Raw genomic sequence first — 17,599 nt, forward strand, 5'->3', positions numbered from 1 at the left:
CGAGTTGAGCGAGAGCAATCGAAGAAGAAATGGCGGAGAGCAACAACAGAGAAATATATAAGCAAAGGCAAAGTATAAATTTGGAGTCTGCATTAAACTTCTCTGAGCAGTGAGCACCTGCGAGATCACTGTTGTCTTGTCTTGTCACTATGTTGTCAAACGTTATGTATATAGTGTGTGCACTATTGCACTAACACTAGGAGCTCGATTTCGGAGTCGTCTGTTGTGTCGTATCGTGGCTGCCGCTCCCGCGTTTCCCCTCCGGGGTGCTTTCGGTTTTTTCAGCTGATGCTTTTTAAAGCTGTACTTAAATATAGTGAACAAGAGCATTAGGAAAATAACAGAGTGAAAGAGGATATAGCAGGTATACTAAGTCTTGAAAAATTTGAGACTGCCTCTCTTCCACCACGTCCCTTCAAAAGTGATTCACTTTTACCCACCACGAGTTTCTGTGTGTTGCGTGTTCTCTCGTCATCTCATCTCTGCAGCATCAGCAGGAGACAGTGATTGGGTTTTTCTCTCTTTCTTCCTTTTCTATTTTGAGCAAAAAGAGCGGCTCTTTTTTTTTTTTATTGCGATCACAGTGTGTGCGGTGCCGTAAGACTTTTTAGGGAGACGATGATGATGGATGATCATCGGTGTCAAGGACTCGGCAGCTTTTGTTGCTTCATTGTTGCTGTCGCTGGACAGGTGAGATTGCTTTTGTTTCTCTCGATGACTGTGCTTTTGGTGCGGTCTATATCTGGTCCAGGATGCATTTTCAGTCGAGACTGAGATCCAAACGGCTCGGACGCTCCAGTGTTTACATCGGTTAGGTTGTGTACTAGCTAATGTCTATTTAAGCAATAACCAAGAACTCAGACGAGGATAAATAATTTTTTTTAATTGCTTGCATTGCTTGACTGTATTTTAACAACCATTTTATCTAGAATTGGAGTGTTTCGAGCGTTCGGAATTCGGTCTCGTGGTCGGACCGGTTCGACCTCTATAAACTGAAAAAAAAAAATAAAAAAAAGCTTTACTTATTTTTAATGATATATTGATTTTGTCATTGATTGTTTTTACTTTGATTAAAAATATTTTTTACCTTCGCAAAGTTTCAAACAAAGGGTATTTTTAGATTTTTTTTAGAACTAGACAACAAGGCAATGCTGGTGTCTTAACTTTTTTTCTTTTACTATTTATATTTATTTAGTCTATCTAAGTATACATTAGACATTTGTATTTCATCAATCACGTTCGTATTGATGTTATCTCTTTTCTGTGTTTACCAAGAAAGATGATAAAGAAAAAAAATAAATGTTTCAATCAAATTATATGGTGATAAAGCTAACCACCAACTTGTGACAATACTCTGCAACTATCAGTTACTTTTTTTTATCAGTTTAAAAAATAAATAACGTAAATACATTCATTGAATTGAAAGAGTTCTTTATCAATTTTAAAATAATAATAAATAATTTTTATTTTAATTTTGAAATTGGTGTGTAAACAAAACACCTGTTCTACATCAATACAGATAATAAAACATGAAAATCTAGTTGCAATTTAAAATAAAAAATAATTTTACCGTATGAATTATAAAAACTTTTTGTTTTTTGCAGTAATCATCAGAATCATGGATGAATGTATGCTCAATGATCTATTAGAGTGCTCGGTGTGTCTTGAGAGGCTAGACACATCGAGTAAAGTACTGCCGTGTCAGCATACTTTTTGTAAAAAGTGCCTCGATGAAATAGTGAGCACACATAGGGAGTTACGTTGTCCTGAGTGTAGAATCCTTGTCAATGCCAAGATAGAAGATCTGCCACCTAATGTGTTGCTCATGAGGATTTTAGAGGGTATGAGAAATGTCACCCCAAAAGGTAACAAGACCATCAGTACACCTCAGAGATTAATGGGTGGCCATCAAGTAATTCCTACAAGTCTCACAGTGACTCCAAGTTCCCAAGTTGCAGTTGCCACACCTGAATCTGCACAAGTTAATGCTGCTAAACAAGTTCATTTGCAAAATAGACCTTATGGCCATGCCATTTATGATTATGTTTCTAAAGTTCCAGGGTAAGCTAGTATATATTGAAACTAATTTTCTGTTATTATTTTTTTCAACAGATAAATAGCTGCAATGTTTGTGTCTTATTATTCATTGCAGAGATTTGAGCTTTAGAAAAGGAGATATTATTGTTTTAAGGAAAAAAATTGATAACAATTGGTACTTTGGAGAATGTGGCACAAGTCATGGTGTTTTTCCTTTATCATACGTTCAGGTACGTTTAAAAAAAATTTACAGTTATTAAAAATAATCCTATTTATAAATGTTATAATTCCAGGTGATGACTCCCATACCTCCACATGTTCCTCAGTGTAAAGCTCTCTATGACTTCAGAATGTCAAACGACGAAGAAGATGGCTGTCTTACTTTTAACAAGGTATAAACCGGGAGAATTGTTTTATGATGTTTTGTTTTGATTTTATATAGTATAAAATGAATTTATTTTCAAATTAGTACTGATAGTTATAAGCTCTAAAATAATTGTCTTTTATATTAGGGAGAAATAATCAGCGTAATTCGAAGAATCGACGAGAATTGGGCTGAGGGTAAACTTCTTGACAGAATAGGAATTTTTCCTTTAGCTTTTGTGGAGCTAAACAGCGTTGCTAGAGCATTAATGAAACTCTCGACAAAGTGAGTAGCAGCGTGCGTTGATGTAATTATTTCCTTGCAGTACTACAAAAATAAATGTTTTGTTACTTAAATTAGTGCTCAACCGGGACCGTCTAGAGTCGCACCACCTACACCAACGAACGAAGAGACCACACCGCTTATACCCACAGATCATTCACGCACAATTCAGGCGTCGAGTCAGCCTAGGCAACAAACTACACTGCCGACCTCAGAATCAGGTCCGAATGTCTCGTCGGGCAGTAGCTCGACAACAACTTCGTCGCCCGTGATGACGAGCCCAAGCTCGAGTAGTTCAAGCACTTCTCCAAGCAGTCCAAGTAGTCCGGCAATGTCGCCACCCACGGCCCCATCGATGCAACACTCCAACAATCGACACAGTGCAAAGAGGCATAGTTTCACAGCAATCAACAATCAGCAGCAGCAACCACCCCAGCATCGTCACAGCGCTGAAATTTTGAGTGTAGCGGTAGACGCTGCTCTCCACAATCCAGATGAGATCTCTGCTTCAGCTAGTGCTACTGCTGGTGCAGCAAATGACGATTCTGCGATAACAAGTAGCCAGGTGGTTAAAACATACACAATACGTTTGTCACAAGGAACTCGATGAAAATCATTTTATTAATTTTAAATTCGCAACTTGTAGACGAGTACAAGCAGTGAGCCGACTCCTCGGCATAGACGCAGTGGTAGCAGTGATCTGGTGATCTCTCAGTCATCTCAGATGACGAGTAGTGCGCCTTCAACAACTGCCTCATCAAGCGGAGCCTCGGGTAGCAACAACAGCAATTTACCTGCGGCCTATATCGCGATTTATCCTTATAGGCCGCAAAAAGTTGATGAATTGGAATTAAGGAAAGGTGGTATTTACATGGTAACGGAAAGGTGTCAAGATGGTTGGTTTAAGGGTACGGCCAATCGCACTCAAAAATGCGGCGTTTTTCCCGGCAACTACGTGGCGCCTGCTAAGACGTAAGAAAAATATTATAAGCTCACAAGTTCTCATATGGTAGTTTAAAAAGTTAAATTTATTTACTTACTGATGAAATAGATGCCAACGAACAGTGTGCCGATCGCCGAGCACTATACCTAATCCAGTAACTGCAGGGGCGAGTAATAATGCATCGAGCAGCGGATCATCTGATAATAGAGCAATGACAGCTACTGTTACATACACTAAACCTACAGCTGCTAACAAAGGTCCAGCGCCACAACCACACAAGCTTCCCCCACCAGAATTGCCACCTCGAGCTTTGAGTCCCGCGTCGGTCGGAGCTTCAGCTTGGCAGCCCCAGCCGAGGCAACTCAGTCAAAATCAAAGTCCGCCTAGATTAGCCCAAGATCAAAGCATACCGATCTCCTCGATAAGTCGGAGCCAAAGTGCAGTTATGCCTACCGCTTACGGTAAGGAAATTTAATCACAGTGTTGATTAAAAAGTAAGAATAAACTGTAATCATTTTACGTGATGATGACAGCTTCACCGCATAAGCACCCGCCGCTCGCATTCATGTCGAATTTTGAGAACAGTAGTCGCACATCAAGTGCCACTACTGATGCCAGTAAAAGTCCTAGTAATGCACATTTATTGGCTTCATCGAGCGGATCTGCGTCAGCTGCAACGCCAAAGTCTTCGGAAAAGGTGAGAAAATTACAAATGGTTTTTTTCATTTCTCATTATCCACTGGGTTAGTTTGTTGCTGTACTTACGGTTTTTATTCGTGTTAAATTTTTTATTTTTATTTTTAAAGGTCAAAGAAAAAAAAGAAAAAGGTGTATCATTAATGCGCCGTTTTACAATCATTAAAAAATCGAAATCTCCTCCCCCATCAACTTACTCAATGGATAACCCAGTATTCGACGACGGCAACACAAGTCAATCACCATCGATTAATCATGTTAGGTAAGTATTTTGCCTTTATTTGTGAGTAATCATGCACGTCTTGTGTCATATAGCTTTAGGTTTTCAATACTCGCTATATTTTATTTTTTAATATTTTTCTGATGACAGCATCAAACGCAATAACTATCCATGTGCATGGTTTTCATTGAGCATTTTTACATACTGCATGATCACGTGAAATCTTGTGCGCTATATGTTATGTGTGCTTTTGCAATTAGTGTTTTAACAAAACTATGGTTATATTTGCTGATGACTCAATTGACTTCTGCATAAATCGTACTTGAAAAGAAACAAATATAAGTGACAGGATGGATAGAAATATCATTAAAAGTTTACTAGCAAATAAGCAGTTTCCTATTCAAATTAGAATTATCTAATTTTCCTTTGAGGAGTTAAATTTTTTCGGGATTACTCCATTTGCTTAAAAAATTAGATCAGGATCGTGTCCGAGTCAGTTGCTGCAAGGAGCAAATGCTCCTGTAACCAATGCAGCAGGACATCAACGTGCGTATCCGTCTCAACGAGTTAAGCACAAAGAGAGACCATCTTTACCCGTGAGTTTCATCCAAAGGTTAGTATAATTGTTAGTACACAGTGGTACTGTACGTTCTCTATTTCCTTCTTATGGACGCCATTTATTGATAAGCAACGTTAGGCTGTAGGGAAATGTTTTTAGATCGTCATTTAGATTATTGTATGATATAATATAATACAATGCAATATATAATTGCTTAAAAGCTTTTTCAATGTTATACACATGAGCTTATAATTTTTGTTTTTGCATTATGATTAGCATAAGTTTTGAAATTGAGAATATATTTTGTGTTCTTTGTACATCAATTGTCTTGCACAGTTTTAAGTTTTTTATGCAAAATAAAAACGCACGATTCAAACATAAAGTGTTGTCTTGATTTTTTTTTTTTTTTAACACTGTGGCATGAATGATTTCATTAAAACATACCATAATGCTATTTGTATGTACGTTTCAAGCTTCAAGCTTTCATCAAATTATATAATTCAGTGAGTGGCTAAAAGTTTATACCGATATATTTATAATCCCTCATATTAGTACAAAAATGTATAGTGGGTGAGTTTTTCATCTTGAAATTATAATATAAAATTTGCATCTTATTATTTTGGAAAAATATTGACCTTGACAAATCTCCTCGACTTTAATAACATCGATTCCACTGCTGTACTTAATTGTTGGGGTCAAAAATATGTATTTCCATGGGAAAAAAAAAAAAAAAAAAAAAAAAAAAAAAAAAAAAAACGCTTTGTCCCTTGTAAACGTAAAATTTTTTTCTCAAACTTGAGATCTAATCAAGATTGTTCATGGAGGGATGTTATTACAAAAAGAACAATACATCTCGCGTTGTTCAAAAATAAACTTTAAAAAAAATTCAGGACCGCTGAATCTGGTGGCACGGGCACGTTGAGCAATCACCACCGTAAAAGTAATTCACTGGACGCAGGAACTGGCAAACACGTAAAGCAACAATCGTTAACGAGGGATCGGTCAGTATCGAATTATTCAGCTCTCTGAACACGTAAACACTCAAGCAATATTTTATGATGCAAATTCTACGTTTTGCCTTACAGAGAGCGAGTCTATCGATTTCGTTGTATCGTACCCTACCCACCAAACAGCGAATTCGAGCTTGAATTACGAGTCGGTGATATAATTTACGTACACAAGAAACGGGACGACGGCTGGTACAAAGGAACGCAACAGCGTACCGGACGCACCGGGCTCTTCCCGGCCAGCTTCGTCGAGGCCTTCTGAGACCCAGCTTTACTCCTGGAAACTTGCATCTAAACAAAGAACTCATGAGGAGCCGCTTCATCCGTGCTGTACATACATACAAGGCTAACAATCATCTGCGGTTATTTTTGTTTATTTCTCATGAGGATGATATTCTATGAAATTTGGTTTTCATGGTTGTTGTTAATTGAAAAGTATTACAATTGTTTGAGTAATTTTTATTTAGCATAGTAAAAGATGGTTGAATATTTTGTAGAAATTCATCCTTTTGGCGATGCAACATTTTCTTAACAATAAATTGAAACGATCGAATGTGATTTACAAGTCACAAGCTCAAAGGTTAGTAAATTAGTTTGACTCTACTTTTTATTACTTATTCAAACGAAAAAGAGATTTATGAAAATTGCACTTATCAAACAATTTTTGGCGCAATGGATGTATTAAAAATCTGGTATAGTTTCTTAAAAAATCTTGGACGTAAGTACGTGATAAGAAGGAAAGTCGCCGATCAAGTACGTCATCAGTTGCAACTGATGTGCGTGTGTTTAGAACTTAATGTTAGGAGAGGACAGAGGCGTGGCACCCCTATAATTAACTTTCTGTACAAAACGTGTAGTCGATAGATGAACCAACGTGACAGTAACAGCGAAATTTCAACAAAGTATTTACAATTTGTCATGACGCAACAGAATTTGACATTTGTTGATGATTCTGGGTAAACTTAATAAGTTCCTGTTTTTTTTTTGTTTTCTTTAATAAAACTGCTAATTTTTATTTTTGTACATAAACCAATACCAGTGATTTATTTTTATACATGCATACCACTTTTACGTAATAAGCTTAATTTAAAAGTAATTTTCATGCTTATTGAGCTTGTCAATGATCATTAACCATTTCTGGTGGTTTGCTGGTTCCTTTTATTTTTAGTACGAGCTTTAACGCCGAATTGATTTTTTTTTTTTTTTTCGTCCAAGGTCAAAAAGTTGTTTTACAAGGGCAGTAAAATTCATAATTGTCCTTTACTTATTTCATCAAAAAACCACCCCTCTTGAACAAAAATTCTTATTCAAAGATCTTTGTCACACCTCTAAAAACTGCTCTAGGAATGGAAAAAAATAACCGGTTCAAACCAATCGAAGGAACTATTGGGTGCAAAAGTGTATCTATATTGTGTTTTATACAAAGTGGCCATCGCCATTTATGCTACTAAAATATTTTTACGAGATGCCATTTTGATTTTAAACGCATCAGCTTTAGTGACACAATAGTTTTGAGAATAACATTGCAATTTCAATTAACAGCTACAATAGCAAGCCACGAAACATACTCTTACTCGTCAGTGTCATCCCTTTCTTAGTGCTTTTAGAGAATAATCATTTAATTGTTATAATAATGATAGATTTTTCCAAATTATTTGGTGGTACCAGGTGTTTCAAAGCTCCTTTACACACACAGCTCGTTTGAGCCAAAGCAATTAAATTAAAAAAAGAAAAAAAAAAAAAAACGATGTATGTATCTACACAGCACTTTTTTGTGAATAAACAAAAAAGCTATATACGTTACACGCGCACACAATGTATAATAAAGTAGTAAAGTTCATAGGAATCCACTGCTCGATCTTTGTCGATTGACGTCGTTAAATGTTAGGAAAAATAAAATTAACAAATCAACTGCCATGAATACGCATAAAAAATATAATTCAAACATGACTGGTAATCGATTAAGTAGTAATTTTAATGCAATTATACCGATTATACTCGTTGTTGGTATTTCGTGCAATGTTTGTATACTGCCATTTGTTTAAAAATGCGGTGTATTTTTTGAATTTATCAAAGAAATTTGAAACAGTATTTCTTGATAGAAGCTACGTTGTTGTGCGATTGAATTTTCTTTGCAAACGTATAAGTAGCTTTTATTCTTGAAGTGTTTTTTATTGTTTCTTTTACCATTAAATAATTACGACAAATATTCATTAAGATTCTTTGCGTTATGTACGAGCAGCATCATCAAATTACTATCACGTACACACTGAAATAGTGTACATGTACAACTTCTTCCAGTGTTCACTCTCAGTATTTTTTCCGTGTCTTTTTCACGCGTTTTTGCATAAAACGCGTCAGTGCAATCATTTTATTTTTCGTCCACAAGTTTCGTAACGTACTAGTGAGTACTTGGTACTGAATACGATATTGTTTATTCAAAGAAAAAGAATTATTTTTTATTTATATAATTAACTATAAGGAAATAATGAATCTTTTTCCATTGATACGTTGAAGAGTTGTCAAATTTTTTGTATGTGAACTGGACTACTTGTTGTTTTTTTTTATTCAATTAGTTCGAAATTCAAAATGATTTTTTATAAACTTTGATACATTTTTTTAAATGGCTTAATCATGACATATCGTTTACTTAGTTACGATCTTGTAGGTGTAAGTGTACGTGAGACATTATTAATCGATAAAAAAATTTTCTTGTGTAAAAATAAATATCTCGAGGTGGCATAACAAAGAAAAAAAAAGAAGAGATTTTAGAGTCTGAACTATTAGTTTTATAGCCTTATGGCTTCTTTCTTCGTCTTTTGTATATTATTTTTTATTCGTGTAACAACGTGAAATGTGTAACTGTTACGTCATACGAGTATTGACTTCTTGTAATATATATATGACTGAGGTAACCAATACGATCAATTGTTCATTTATTGAAAAGAAGTATGTTCAACTGTGAAACTTTTGTTAATATATTTTTAAGACGAATAATTATTGTTTTAGTGGTTTTTTCATGAAGTTTGGAAATTAGTATTCTAGGAAGTATTTAGATAGAAAATTAATTTGAACGAAAGGTAATTCGTATATCGATATTTGTTGCTAAATAAAAAGGTACAGTTCACACCAATGAGGGCATGTAGTATTTTCCTCTTTCGATAATTGTCCAGCAATAAAATGCTCGGCAAATAAAATATATCTTTTTTATACATTTTGTATTTGCTTGAATATTTCTCTTGAAAAATTTTTAAAACGAGTACTCTTCTTGGTAAAAAGAAAAAAAAAAACAAAAAAAAACTGAATAAAAATAATAACATTGACGTGCAGTATTTATTTTTCTGTAACTAGCACAATCTAAAATACACAAGTATGATTTACGTATATAAACAGGAAATTGATACCTACCACAAAAATCATCCCCGCCGATGTGTGCTGCCTTAAAATACGTCCATGAAATACAAGTCTAGATTTTGTAAATGTGACTATATATAAACAATGAGTGTTTTTTATGGAACAAAAATGTATTTGAGAGAAAAAAAGAAGAAAAAATTACAAACAATGATATCAATAGTCATTAAGTAACTTATTACTTCGAAAGAACGAAAGAAGAAAAAAATTTGATGATCATGATAATAGTGACAAAAGTTGAGAAAACTGTGCGACGCGTCGTAATTTTAACGTATACATTAATAGTATAGCATAAAACGTATACCAGTAGCGCCTGTTTAAATGGCATAACGACCAAGTTATTAGTCAAGAAAGAGAAATTTTTTTCTTTTCGTTATTTTCTGAAGCTCGACTTTGGCGACATTTATGGTGTTGAATTCACCCGGTAGCAATAATACGAGTACCTAAATAAATAACATAAATCACACATCCCCATATGTATATATAACACATCACAATATGAAAGTGCGAAATTTTAATTTTAACGTTTAATAATAACAATAACAATGTATTCAAAGTGAAAAGTAGTAATAACAGAGTAACGTGGCCTGCGTTGTGGGTCGGAACAAAAAATCGAAATAACAATAAGTGGAAGGCACAAATTTACACATGTACACATAAAATTTTTAAAAACGAACAAACGAGTGAATATAAAGAAAAAAACCATACCGTCTTATTTATTGTCAGTATTTGTAAAATATCTGTAATAAATGAAAGCAACCAAGAACTCGTATTACTTTTATTTATTAATTTACCATACATATTATTATTATTAACAATTTAAAATATAATCAATATGAATTAAGTTGCGTGATAAAATGTTTTCTCGCGCATATGCTATACCTCATACAACGCAATGCACAAGTAAAGTTCATCAAAGGACATTCGCCAAAGGAAGAGGAGGAACCAGAACATACATTCTACGTACACCGGTTTTACCGTTTAATATTTTATTTTTACGCCGAATGTGGAATAAATTCAATTTATGACTGCACGAATTTTTAAATTGTTTAAGTTGAGGTGTAAAAAAATGAAATGGAATTTAATACAGATAATGTTTCTCTTTGTGGAATCAGAGATACATATATATATGTGTTGACGTTGACACGTATGCAACCCCCTGTAGCGGTACAACCAACCCACTATAGTGGTACCACAAAACACCTTCAGCTATATAAATAATACACAGAGACTTTGTATGTATTTATACAACAACAGTTAAAAATTCAAATAAATACATTTGTCAAACAGAATAAAAATCCTTTTTGGCGAATGCTTTCGAGGAATCTTTGGACATATGACGTAATGTACAATCTATTGTATCAATCTTTTTTGTAACAGAGGGGTTGAATTGTTGAAGGCGTGTGTTATCTGCGGTGTACTTGTATCAAAGAAAATTTATCATCATCGGCAGCAGTATAGCACTATAAGTAAGTAAGTAAGTAGCAGCAGTAAAAGCTACAGAGATAAAGAGAAGAGTGTAAGAGAGGGAGAGGAGAGTGAGGCAAAGTGGCAACAAGCTCAGCACGCACCAGAAAGACCGAGCTGCAGTTGTAGTTTGTAGTGCAGCTGGGTAGGTATTACCAACAGCACACCTACTTACCTCTTGGAAGTGTTGTTAACGAAGTGCTTCCGCAACGAGGACCAGGAGAGAATTTTTCTCTGTTGCAAAGCTCGTGAGTGTAAAATAACACCTTAAAATTTAATCGAAACAAGTGAAGTTTTTTTTTCTTTTTTTTTTTCTTTTTCTTTTTCATTTTTTTTTTTTTTTTTTTTATCATTGCATGTGTTTTGCAGACGTGGATGCAAGAGAAAGACACACAATCTCATAAATACAGGTATAACCGCGAGTGTGTATATACACAAGGGTCTGTCTGTCGAACCTCGAACTTGCGTGCTGCAAATATTTCATTAAGTACTAACATGTGCACGTATATATTTAACGAGCAGTAGACTACTACTCTGGTATTACATGTATCACTTCTTATTATATTTATATAAATTACTCTGTGGTCTCATTTGATTAAAAAATTACAGAAAATTCGGAAATTTACATTTATTTTTTGACCTTTTTTTTTTATTTATAATAATGGCGAGGTATGCGTAACTTTTGTATTAGTATCGAAGAGCTGAGCGCAAGGATTAACAACAATGGGGACAAGCAAGATTCGATTTAATTGCCAACGAGACGTCCCGAATAGCTCAGCAATTGTTGGGTCTTGTATTGAATTTTACATGGCTCGATTCACGTTCTGAAGAACCTCCGACTTTTAGTTTCGCTATAATAATTTGTTTCAGCGATTATCTGCAAACAGTTAGAGTATCATTATTTTTACATTAACGGCATAGTAATTATTATCTACCGTATTTAGCGGAGGTTTTTTTTAAACGAATTCTACATTTCTTGAAATAATATTTTTCGTACTAAAAATGATAGATATTTTTTGTGTTCATCAAATTTTATGCAAAATTACGCGCGTGAAAATTCAATTACGCGATGAGCAAATTAAAGGCTTATTAATTGTTTGGTATTGGAATGTACTCGATCGCATTAACAGAAAGACATTTCCTTTGATTTCCAAAAATAAAATAACAGCTGACGAACAAAATTTGTTTCGATAAATAATTCGTTGATTACTATTTAGCTAAAATATAATCATACATTATTGATCAGGCGATAAATAAATATCTTATCATTTCGAGTCAAATACAATTTACGAGTTTATAGATCTTTTGCTTAATTAATCTTACATACCTACGCTAATGTATACTATCAATCAAAATATGGGTTCTCACATGTTCATCAATGAACAGATTAAAAATAAAAACGATGAAACGTTTCAAACGATTCATTAATTATTGAAAATTTCAAAAAATTAGTTTCTTAAAATTAATATACATTTCAATAGTATGCTGTAGCAAAGCTATTAAAAAAAAAAAAAAAAAAAAAAAGATAACCGATAATATTTATTGTTATCTGAAATGAACAAATTTTTCCAGCGTTAATTAAACATGGTAAAAAAATATAACGAAATAAGTTCTCCACTTAAAAAAAAAAAAAAAAAAAACCGACCTCATTTTCTCTCAGAAATTTGAAACAATACAATTTTTAAGGTAGCAGAATTTATGTGACGATTGACTAAGTACTTACACTTGGAGAGAAAACGGGTTGTTGATGCGCGGGTTTTCGTTGTGTACACGCGATTGTAAAGCTTCTCTTTTGAGCACATACATAAAACATGTTCCAGGAAAAAAATTATCAGCAAATCACACCCAGATAATAGGCACTCATGTGTTATTTTTATTTTTTTCCATAAAAAACTAGCATTGCCATCAGCAGTAAAAAGCGCTCTCGCGCACGCCATCCTCACGTGTATATATAAAGGACTTGTCGCTCATCAGCGTGACCAACACGTGAGCCAAAAGAGATCAATTGTCGCGCTGAAAAGAATAGTTTTTTTTTGTGCTTGAAACATTTTTTTGTATCGTTGAATTCTGCTCTTCAGCTCGGAGTACCGACATTTTTTCAGTTTTCGTAATACTTTTTTTTTTTTTTTTTTCATTAAGAAAACTTGAGGTACAATTAAAGTAGTCAATCATAAATTATCAGAACGAGTTCAAGTGACGCTTATCGCACTATTCGGAGGAGGCTTGTTTCGTAAAAAAGAAAAAAAAAGAAAAAAGTTATCTCAGCAAACTTTTGTTAGTTGTCTATAGACTGCAGCGAATATTTATTTGATAATTCGGTAAAAATAAAGAGCCGATGGAACGACTCGTCCAGCTTGTCATGTACATTTTTACACGTTGTATGGTTTCAGCTAACTTAGCGGGTGAAAGAGATAGCAGATCGGCCAAAAATGGCACACGCGCTGCGGAGAGCCCTTAGCAGCTTTGCGAAGACTCGTTTTGGCGCATACGCCTTTCCCAAGTCGAGACCTCGAGGTCGGAACAACATGGTAAGACGGTTGTTTCACTTTTTTTGTTCAAGGCATATAATATATGGTGTGAAAATTTGAAAGAAAAAAACAAAAACAAAATCCAAAATGCAAAATCATCGCACACACAGGTCTTTGGCTTCGTCGCTTGCAACTTTTTGCACACTCAGCAGCTCACCAAGAACATCGAACTGCTGACGGAGGAGCCGGTCATTGTTGCGGAGTCGAAAAAAATCACCAGTCTCAAGCAAGACGAAAATCGTCCCCTGCTAGTTCTGTTGTGCTGGTTATTGTCGAAAAAGCCGCACATCATGAAATTCGCCAATTTGTACTTGGAACAGGGCTTTGACGTCGTGACGGTGTCGATCAATCCCTGGCAACTAATGTGGCCAGTTAATGGCTCCAAAGTACGCGCCAACGATCTTTATTACATTAATCCCTTGGAACTCACAGATGAGATATTTAATATTTGTTTCTTCTTTCGCGCTTCCACAGGCTACAGCCTTTGATCTGCTGCAGATCTTGGAAGAGAACAAGCATTACGAGCGCATACTGCTGCACGGCTTCTCCATCGGTGGTTACCTGTGGGGCGAGCTTCTCGACTTTGTGCACAAGGACCGAAAGAGATACGACCAGGTGATCGATCGTATTGTCGGCCACGTGTGGGACAGCGCGGCTGACATTAGCGAAATAACGATCGGTACGCCCAAAGCGATGTTCCCGAACAATCGGGTGCTGGAGAACATGATGCGAAAGTATCTTGAGTGGGTGCTCGGTTTTTGTTGATCCTCCACATAAGAGGAACCGTTCGTCACTTGCTGAATGATCGGTTTGTTGTTTTGCAGGTTTCACATGGTAACTTTTGAAAAACAAGCTACGCAATATTACAGAAGATCCAGTCAGTTGTTCCACTTGAATTTGGTACGCTCGCCGGCTTTGTTCTTCGTCAGCAAGACCGATCCCGTCGGTTCCTACAAAAGTAACATGAGGGTTCGAGATTCTTGGGATTCCTTAGGCACGGAGGTAACGTTATGGCAATGATTTTTTTTTAAATAAAACAAACAAAAAAAAACTTAAATACTACAATTTTAAATAATGTTTCTCAGACGCATGTGAAGTTGTTTGAAAATACACCCCACGTTGGACATTTTCGATCCGAGCCTAAAGAGTACATAGCGGAACTTTACTCTTTCTTGAACAAACTGCAGCTCATAAGGAATGATGAAAAATTTCGTGCCCGGCTCTGAAGAGATGAAAAATTCCTTCGAATTTTTATTTGCCGTTGATTTAATTTACAAAGGATTTTTCATGTTATTTAATAATAATTACTTTTTTACTTCCTACCATCGTGTTGTTAATTTACATTTACATATACTTTCGTAAAAGAGATAAATGCCAACTTCATAACATGTACTTGCAGACGTATTGTACGTTACAAATGATGTACGATAAAATAAAACTATACACTACATTGATGAAGCCAATAGTTGCTGCCAGAAAATTCTATTTACAAATCCAAAGTAGTGTATTTAAAAACATCCTTCATAATTTTAAATACACAATTGTTAATTTAGTAGTGTCAATTCCACCTGATGAGACTCACAAACACTTGGCCAGTGCATCATCGCATTTTCCAATTAATTCGTTTCTACTTACTCACCTATTACCTAGTACATCATTAATTAACAACTTTATATTTATTTACAAGTCCAGTCTGACAAAAGAATATTTTACTTTTTAAAAAACAAATGGAAGTAAATAAAAATCACAGAATTTACTCATACTTATCATAAAATATTAAAAAGGTATATTTGTATATCTTCAATGTACATGGGTATGTAAGCTGTAACAGTTAAAGTTAAGCTAATCAGACTCTTTTTCTTCACCATTTGTTTTTTCCTTTTCCTCGATAATTAGTTTCTTTTTCTTTTTTGGCTTTGGTTTTGGTTTCTTTAATCTTCGATCCTTTTGTTCTTGCATAATTTCGTCAGCTTCATGTGGGTCACATCCTCCCAAAATTAATTTTTTTCTTTTGTTGATCATTTTCTTTTCATCAAAATCTGCTTCGTCTAATTCAATTTCAGCTTCGCGTTTTGTTACTGAGATTTGTGTAAAAATATTCACTATTTCTTGATCTACAAAAACGTTCAAAAATCAGTTACAAATAAAAAAAAATAAAAAAATTTTATAAACTTACCATCGACGTTGAGCACTTTGAGCTTAGTGTTAATCATTTTTTCAATGCAATCTATCAAATGCAAATCATACTGCGTTGCCAAAGTAATTGACATGCCATATTTTCCTGCACGAGCAGTTCTACCGACCCTATGTACATAATCTTTTGGATTATTTGGAACGTTGTGATTGATAACTAGAGAAACGATGGGTATATCAAGACCTCGAGATGCCACATCAGTGGCAATTAAAATTTTTGTTTGATTGGACTTGAATTTGGTCAGACCAGCCAAGCGTTCCCTCATTTTCATTTTGGAATGCAAAGCAAAATTATCAAAACCAATTCTGTTTAACGTTACTGATATCAAGTGGCATTCTCTGAAAAATTGAGTTTCAATTAAATGATTTATCATGTAACACCGATATTATTATTATGATGTAGAAGTAATCATACTTGCAAGTATCAGTAAATACTATAATTGATCCACTGTTGTTTTCCTTGAATATCCTTATCACTTCAACCAAATAAGCATCTTTTGGCTCTTTTGGACAAGTCACTATTCTTTGATCCAGTTGCTTAACTGTGGCTATGTTATCATCTGTATTACTATTCCAAACAAAAAAATCTCTTGTTTTGACATTCATTACATTTTCTATTTTTTCAGTTATAGTAGCACTGAAAAGTAGAATCTGCTTTTCCTTTGGAAGGGCTTTATTTATAACAGACAACTGATCATGAAAGTGATCTTCCAATAATCTGTCAGCTTCATCAAAAACAAGATACTTGATTTTTTTCAATGTGAATTCATCACAACTTTCTAAATGATCTGCCAAACGACCAGGTGTTGCCACGACAATATGAGGATGCCTAGACAATTCCTGTCCTTGGATTACCATATCCATCCCACCAACCACAACACATTTCTTCAAATTCATAGACTTTCCTACTATGGCAAACTGATCTGCTATCTGTCAAAAATAGGGCTCATCAACGTTGCAGAACTCAACACGCAATACATATCAAGAACTTTAACAATTACCTGAAATGCAAGTTCCTTAGTCGGCGTCAAAATTAAAGCATAAATGCCATACGGATCCTCAGCAAGCGTTTGAACAATTGGAAGTGCAAAAGCTAGTGTCTTACCACTACCTGTCTGAGCACAGCCTATGATGTTTCTACCTTCCAATATAGCTGGAATACAATTTTGCTGGATCGGTGTTGGTTTGTGCAAACCTTGTGATTAAAAGTCAAATTATATTTCAAAAATAGAGACAACAAAGTTTAATTACACACAAATTTATGCAAAAATTACCCATTGCATCGCACTGTTTTATTAACCATTTTTTGAGCTTTAAATCTGTAAAAGTTGTCATATGGATATTTTAATTATTTATCTTTAATTAAAAAAAATATCTACGTTATTTTCTATATTAGGCATCACCAAATCAACGCACGTGTATCTAATTAAAGTATACACCATAGGTTAGGTCGTTAGGTGAGAGAGACTTGACAGTTTCGTTCCGAAATAGTACATCATTCCAATTTTGGAACATATTTGACAAATTCAAGCTCGCGCGCCTCGTGCCCAAAAGCAGCGTGTACGGAAGCAGCGGTCACGACATTTGCATAAAAACGCATAAGCAGTGCTTATTAAGCACAAAGCACGCATAAGAACAAGTTGCACGGCAGACGGTTTCTAGGTTTTTCATTTACTTGAGTACTAATTGACTTGTAATTGACTAATAACTTGAGTAACAAGTAACAATTATAAGCTGCAGTATACTCACGTAAATGAAATAGAAATCGTCTGCCTTGCAACTTGTGTGCGTGCTTTCGTGCACTCTTCTGCGTTTTTACGTAGTGTCGTGACCCGGCTTCCGTAGCAGCGCGCTATTTAGAGAAAAAAAAGAATTTTACGAAAATGATAAAA

The 17,599-nt window shown here is 34.8% G+C and overlaps 3 protein-coding genes across 5 annotated transcripts; 2 read left to right on the plus strand and 1 right to left on the minus strand.

Annotated features, from left to right (window-relative positions):
• POSH (SH3 domain containing ring finger posh) lies at positions 1–10,271 on the plus strand. Of its 2 annotated transcripts, XM_014363930.2 has the most exons (13): positions 1–690; positions 1,605–2,061; positions 2,153–2,267; positions 2,331–2,429; positions 2,550–2,686; positions 2,762–3,248; positions 3,330–3,655; positions 3,735–4,087; positions 4,160–4,323; positions 4,433–4,584; positions 5,018–5,155; positions 5,992–6,102; positions 6,187–10,271. In XM_014363930.2, the coding sequence occupies exons 2-13, from the start codon at positions 1,619–1,621 to the stop codon at positions 6,368–6,370; spliced, it is 2,709 nt and encodes a 902-aa protein (XP_014219416.2). In that variant the 5' UTR covers positions 1–690; positions 1,605–1,618; the 3' UTR covers positions 6,371–10,271. The 2 variants fall into 2 exon arrangements, with proteins under 2 accessions (XP_014219416.2, XP_014219417.2); XM_014363931.2 differs by lacking the exon at positions 5,018–5,155.
• An 848-nt stretch (positions 10,272–11,119) lies between these two features.
• On the plus strand, positions 11,120–14,963 carry l(2)k09913 (transmembrane protein 53-like lethal (2) k09913). The gene is made up of 6 exons (XM_089588668.1): positions 11,120–11,234; positions 13,377–13,514; positions 13,625–13,900; positions 13,989–14,257; positions 14,339–14,516; positions 14,600–14,963. Exons 2-6 carry the CDS (start codon positions 13,416–13,418, stop codon positions 14,738–14,740), a joined length of 963 nt encoding a protein of 320 aa, XP_089444794.1. The 5' UTR covers positions 11,120–11,234; positions 13,377–13,415; the 3' UTR covers positions 14,741–14,963.
• A 345-nt stretch (positions 14,964–15,308) lies between these two features.
• Dbp45A (putative ATP-dependent RNA helicase Dbp45A) lies at positions 15,309–17,142 on the minus strand. 2 transcript variants are annotated; one of them, XM_089588716.1, is made up of 6 exons: positions 17,124–17,142; positions 16,982–17,026; positions 16,709–16,902; positions 16,123–16,637; positions 15,691–16,046; positions 15,309–15,628 (listed from the first exon to the last, which is right to left on the minus strand). In XM_089588716.1, the coding sequence occupies exons 2-6, from the start codon at positions 16,983–16,985 to the stop codon at positions 15,357–15,359; spliced, it is 1,341 nt and encodes a 446-aa protein (XP_089444842.1). In that variant the 5' UTR covers positions 16,986–17,026; positions 17,124–17,142; the 3' UTR covers positions 15,309–15,356. The 2 variants fall into 2 exon arrangements, with proteins under 2 accessions (XP_089444842.1, XP_089444841.1); XM_089588715.1 differs by having other exon boundaries at positions 16,982–17,133.
• Positions 17,143–17,599: the final 457 nt, after the last annotated feature.

This window comes from Copidosoma floridanum, unplaced genomic scaffold (genome assembly GCF_036245765.1).
Source record: "Copidosoma floridanum isolate Cflo_tuat_1 unplaced genomic scaffold, Cflo_Japanese_pri ptg000007l, whole genome shotgun sequence".
Lineage (NCBI taxonomy): Eukaryota > Metazoa > Arthropoda > Insecta > Hymenoptera > Encyrtidae > Copidosoma > Copidosoma floridanum.

Excerpts from the sequence above, each read along its gene's own strand:
- Dbp45A (XM_089588715.1), bottom strand. The coding sequence starts at position 17,042 with ATGACAACTTTTACAGATTTAAAGCTCAAAAAATGGTTAATAAAACAG. Across the intron at positions 16,638-16,708 it reads CTAAGGAACTTGCATTTCAG|ATAGCAGATCAGTTTGCCAT; the intron begins GTAATTGTTAAA and ends TATTTTTGACAG. Across the intron at positions 15,629-15,690 it reads CAAAGTGCTCAACGTCGATG|ATCAAGAAATAGTGAATATT; the intron begins GTAAGTTTATAA and ends ACGTTTTTGTAG.
- POSH (XM_014363930.2), top strand. The coding sequence starts at position 1,619 with ATGGATGAATGTATGCTCAATGATCTATTAGAGTGCTCGGTGTGTCTT. Across the intron at positions 2,268-2,330 it reads TTCCTTTATCATACGTTCAG|GTGATGACTCCCATACCTCC; the intron begins GTACGTTTAAAA and ends TTATAATTCCAG. Across the intron at positions 3,249-3,329 it reads CTGCGATAACAAGTAGCCAG|ACGAGTACAAGCAGTGAGCC; the intron begins GTGGTTAAAACA and ends CGCAACTTGTAG.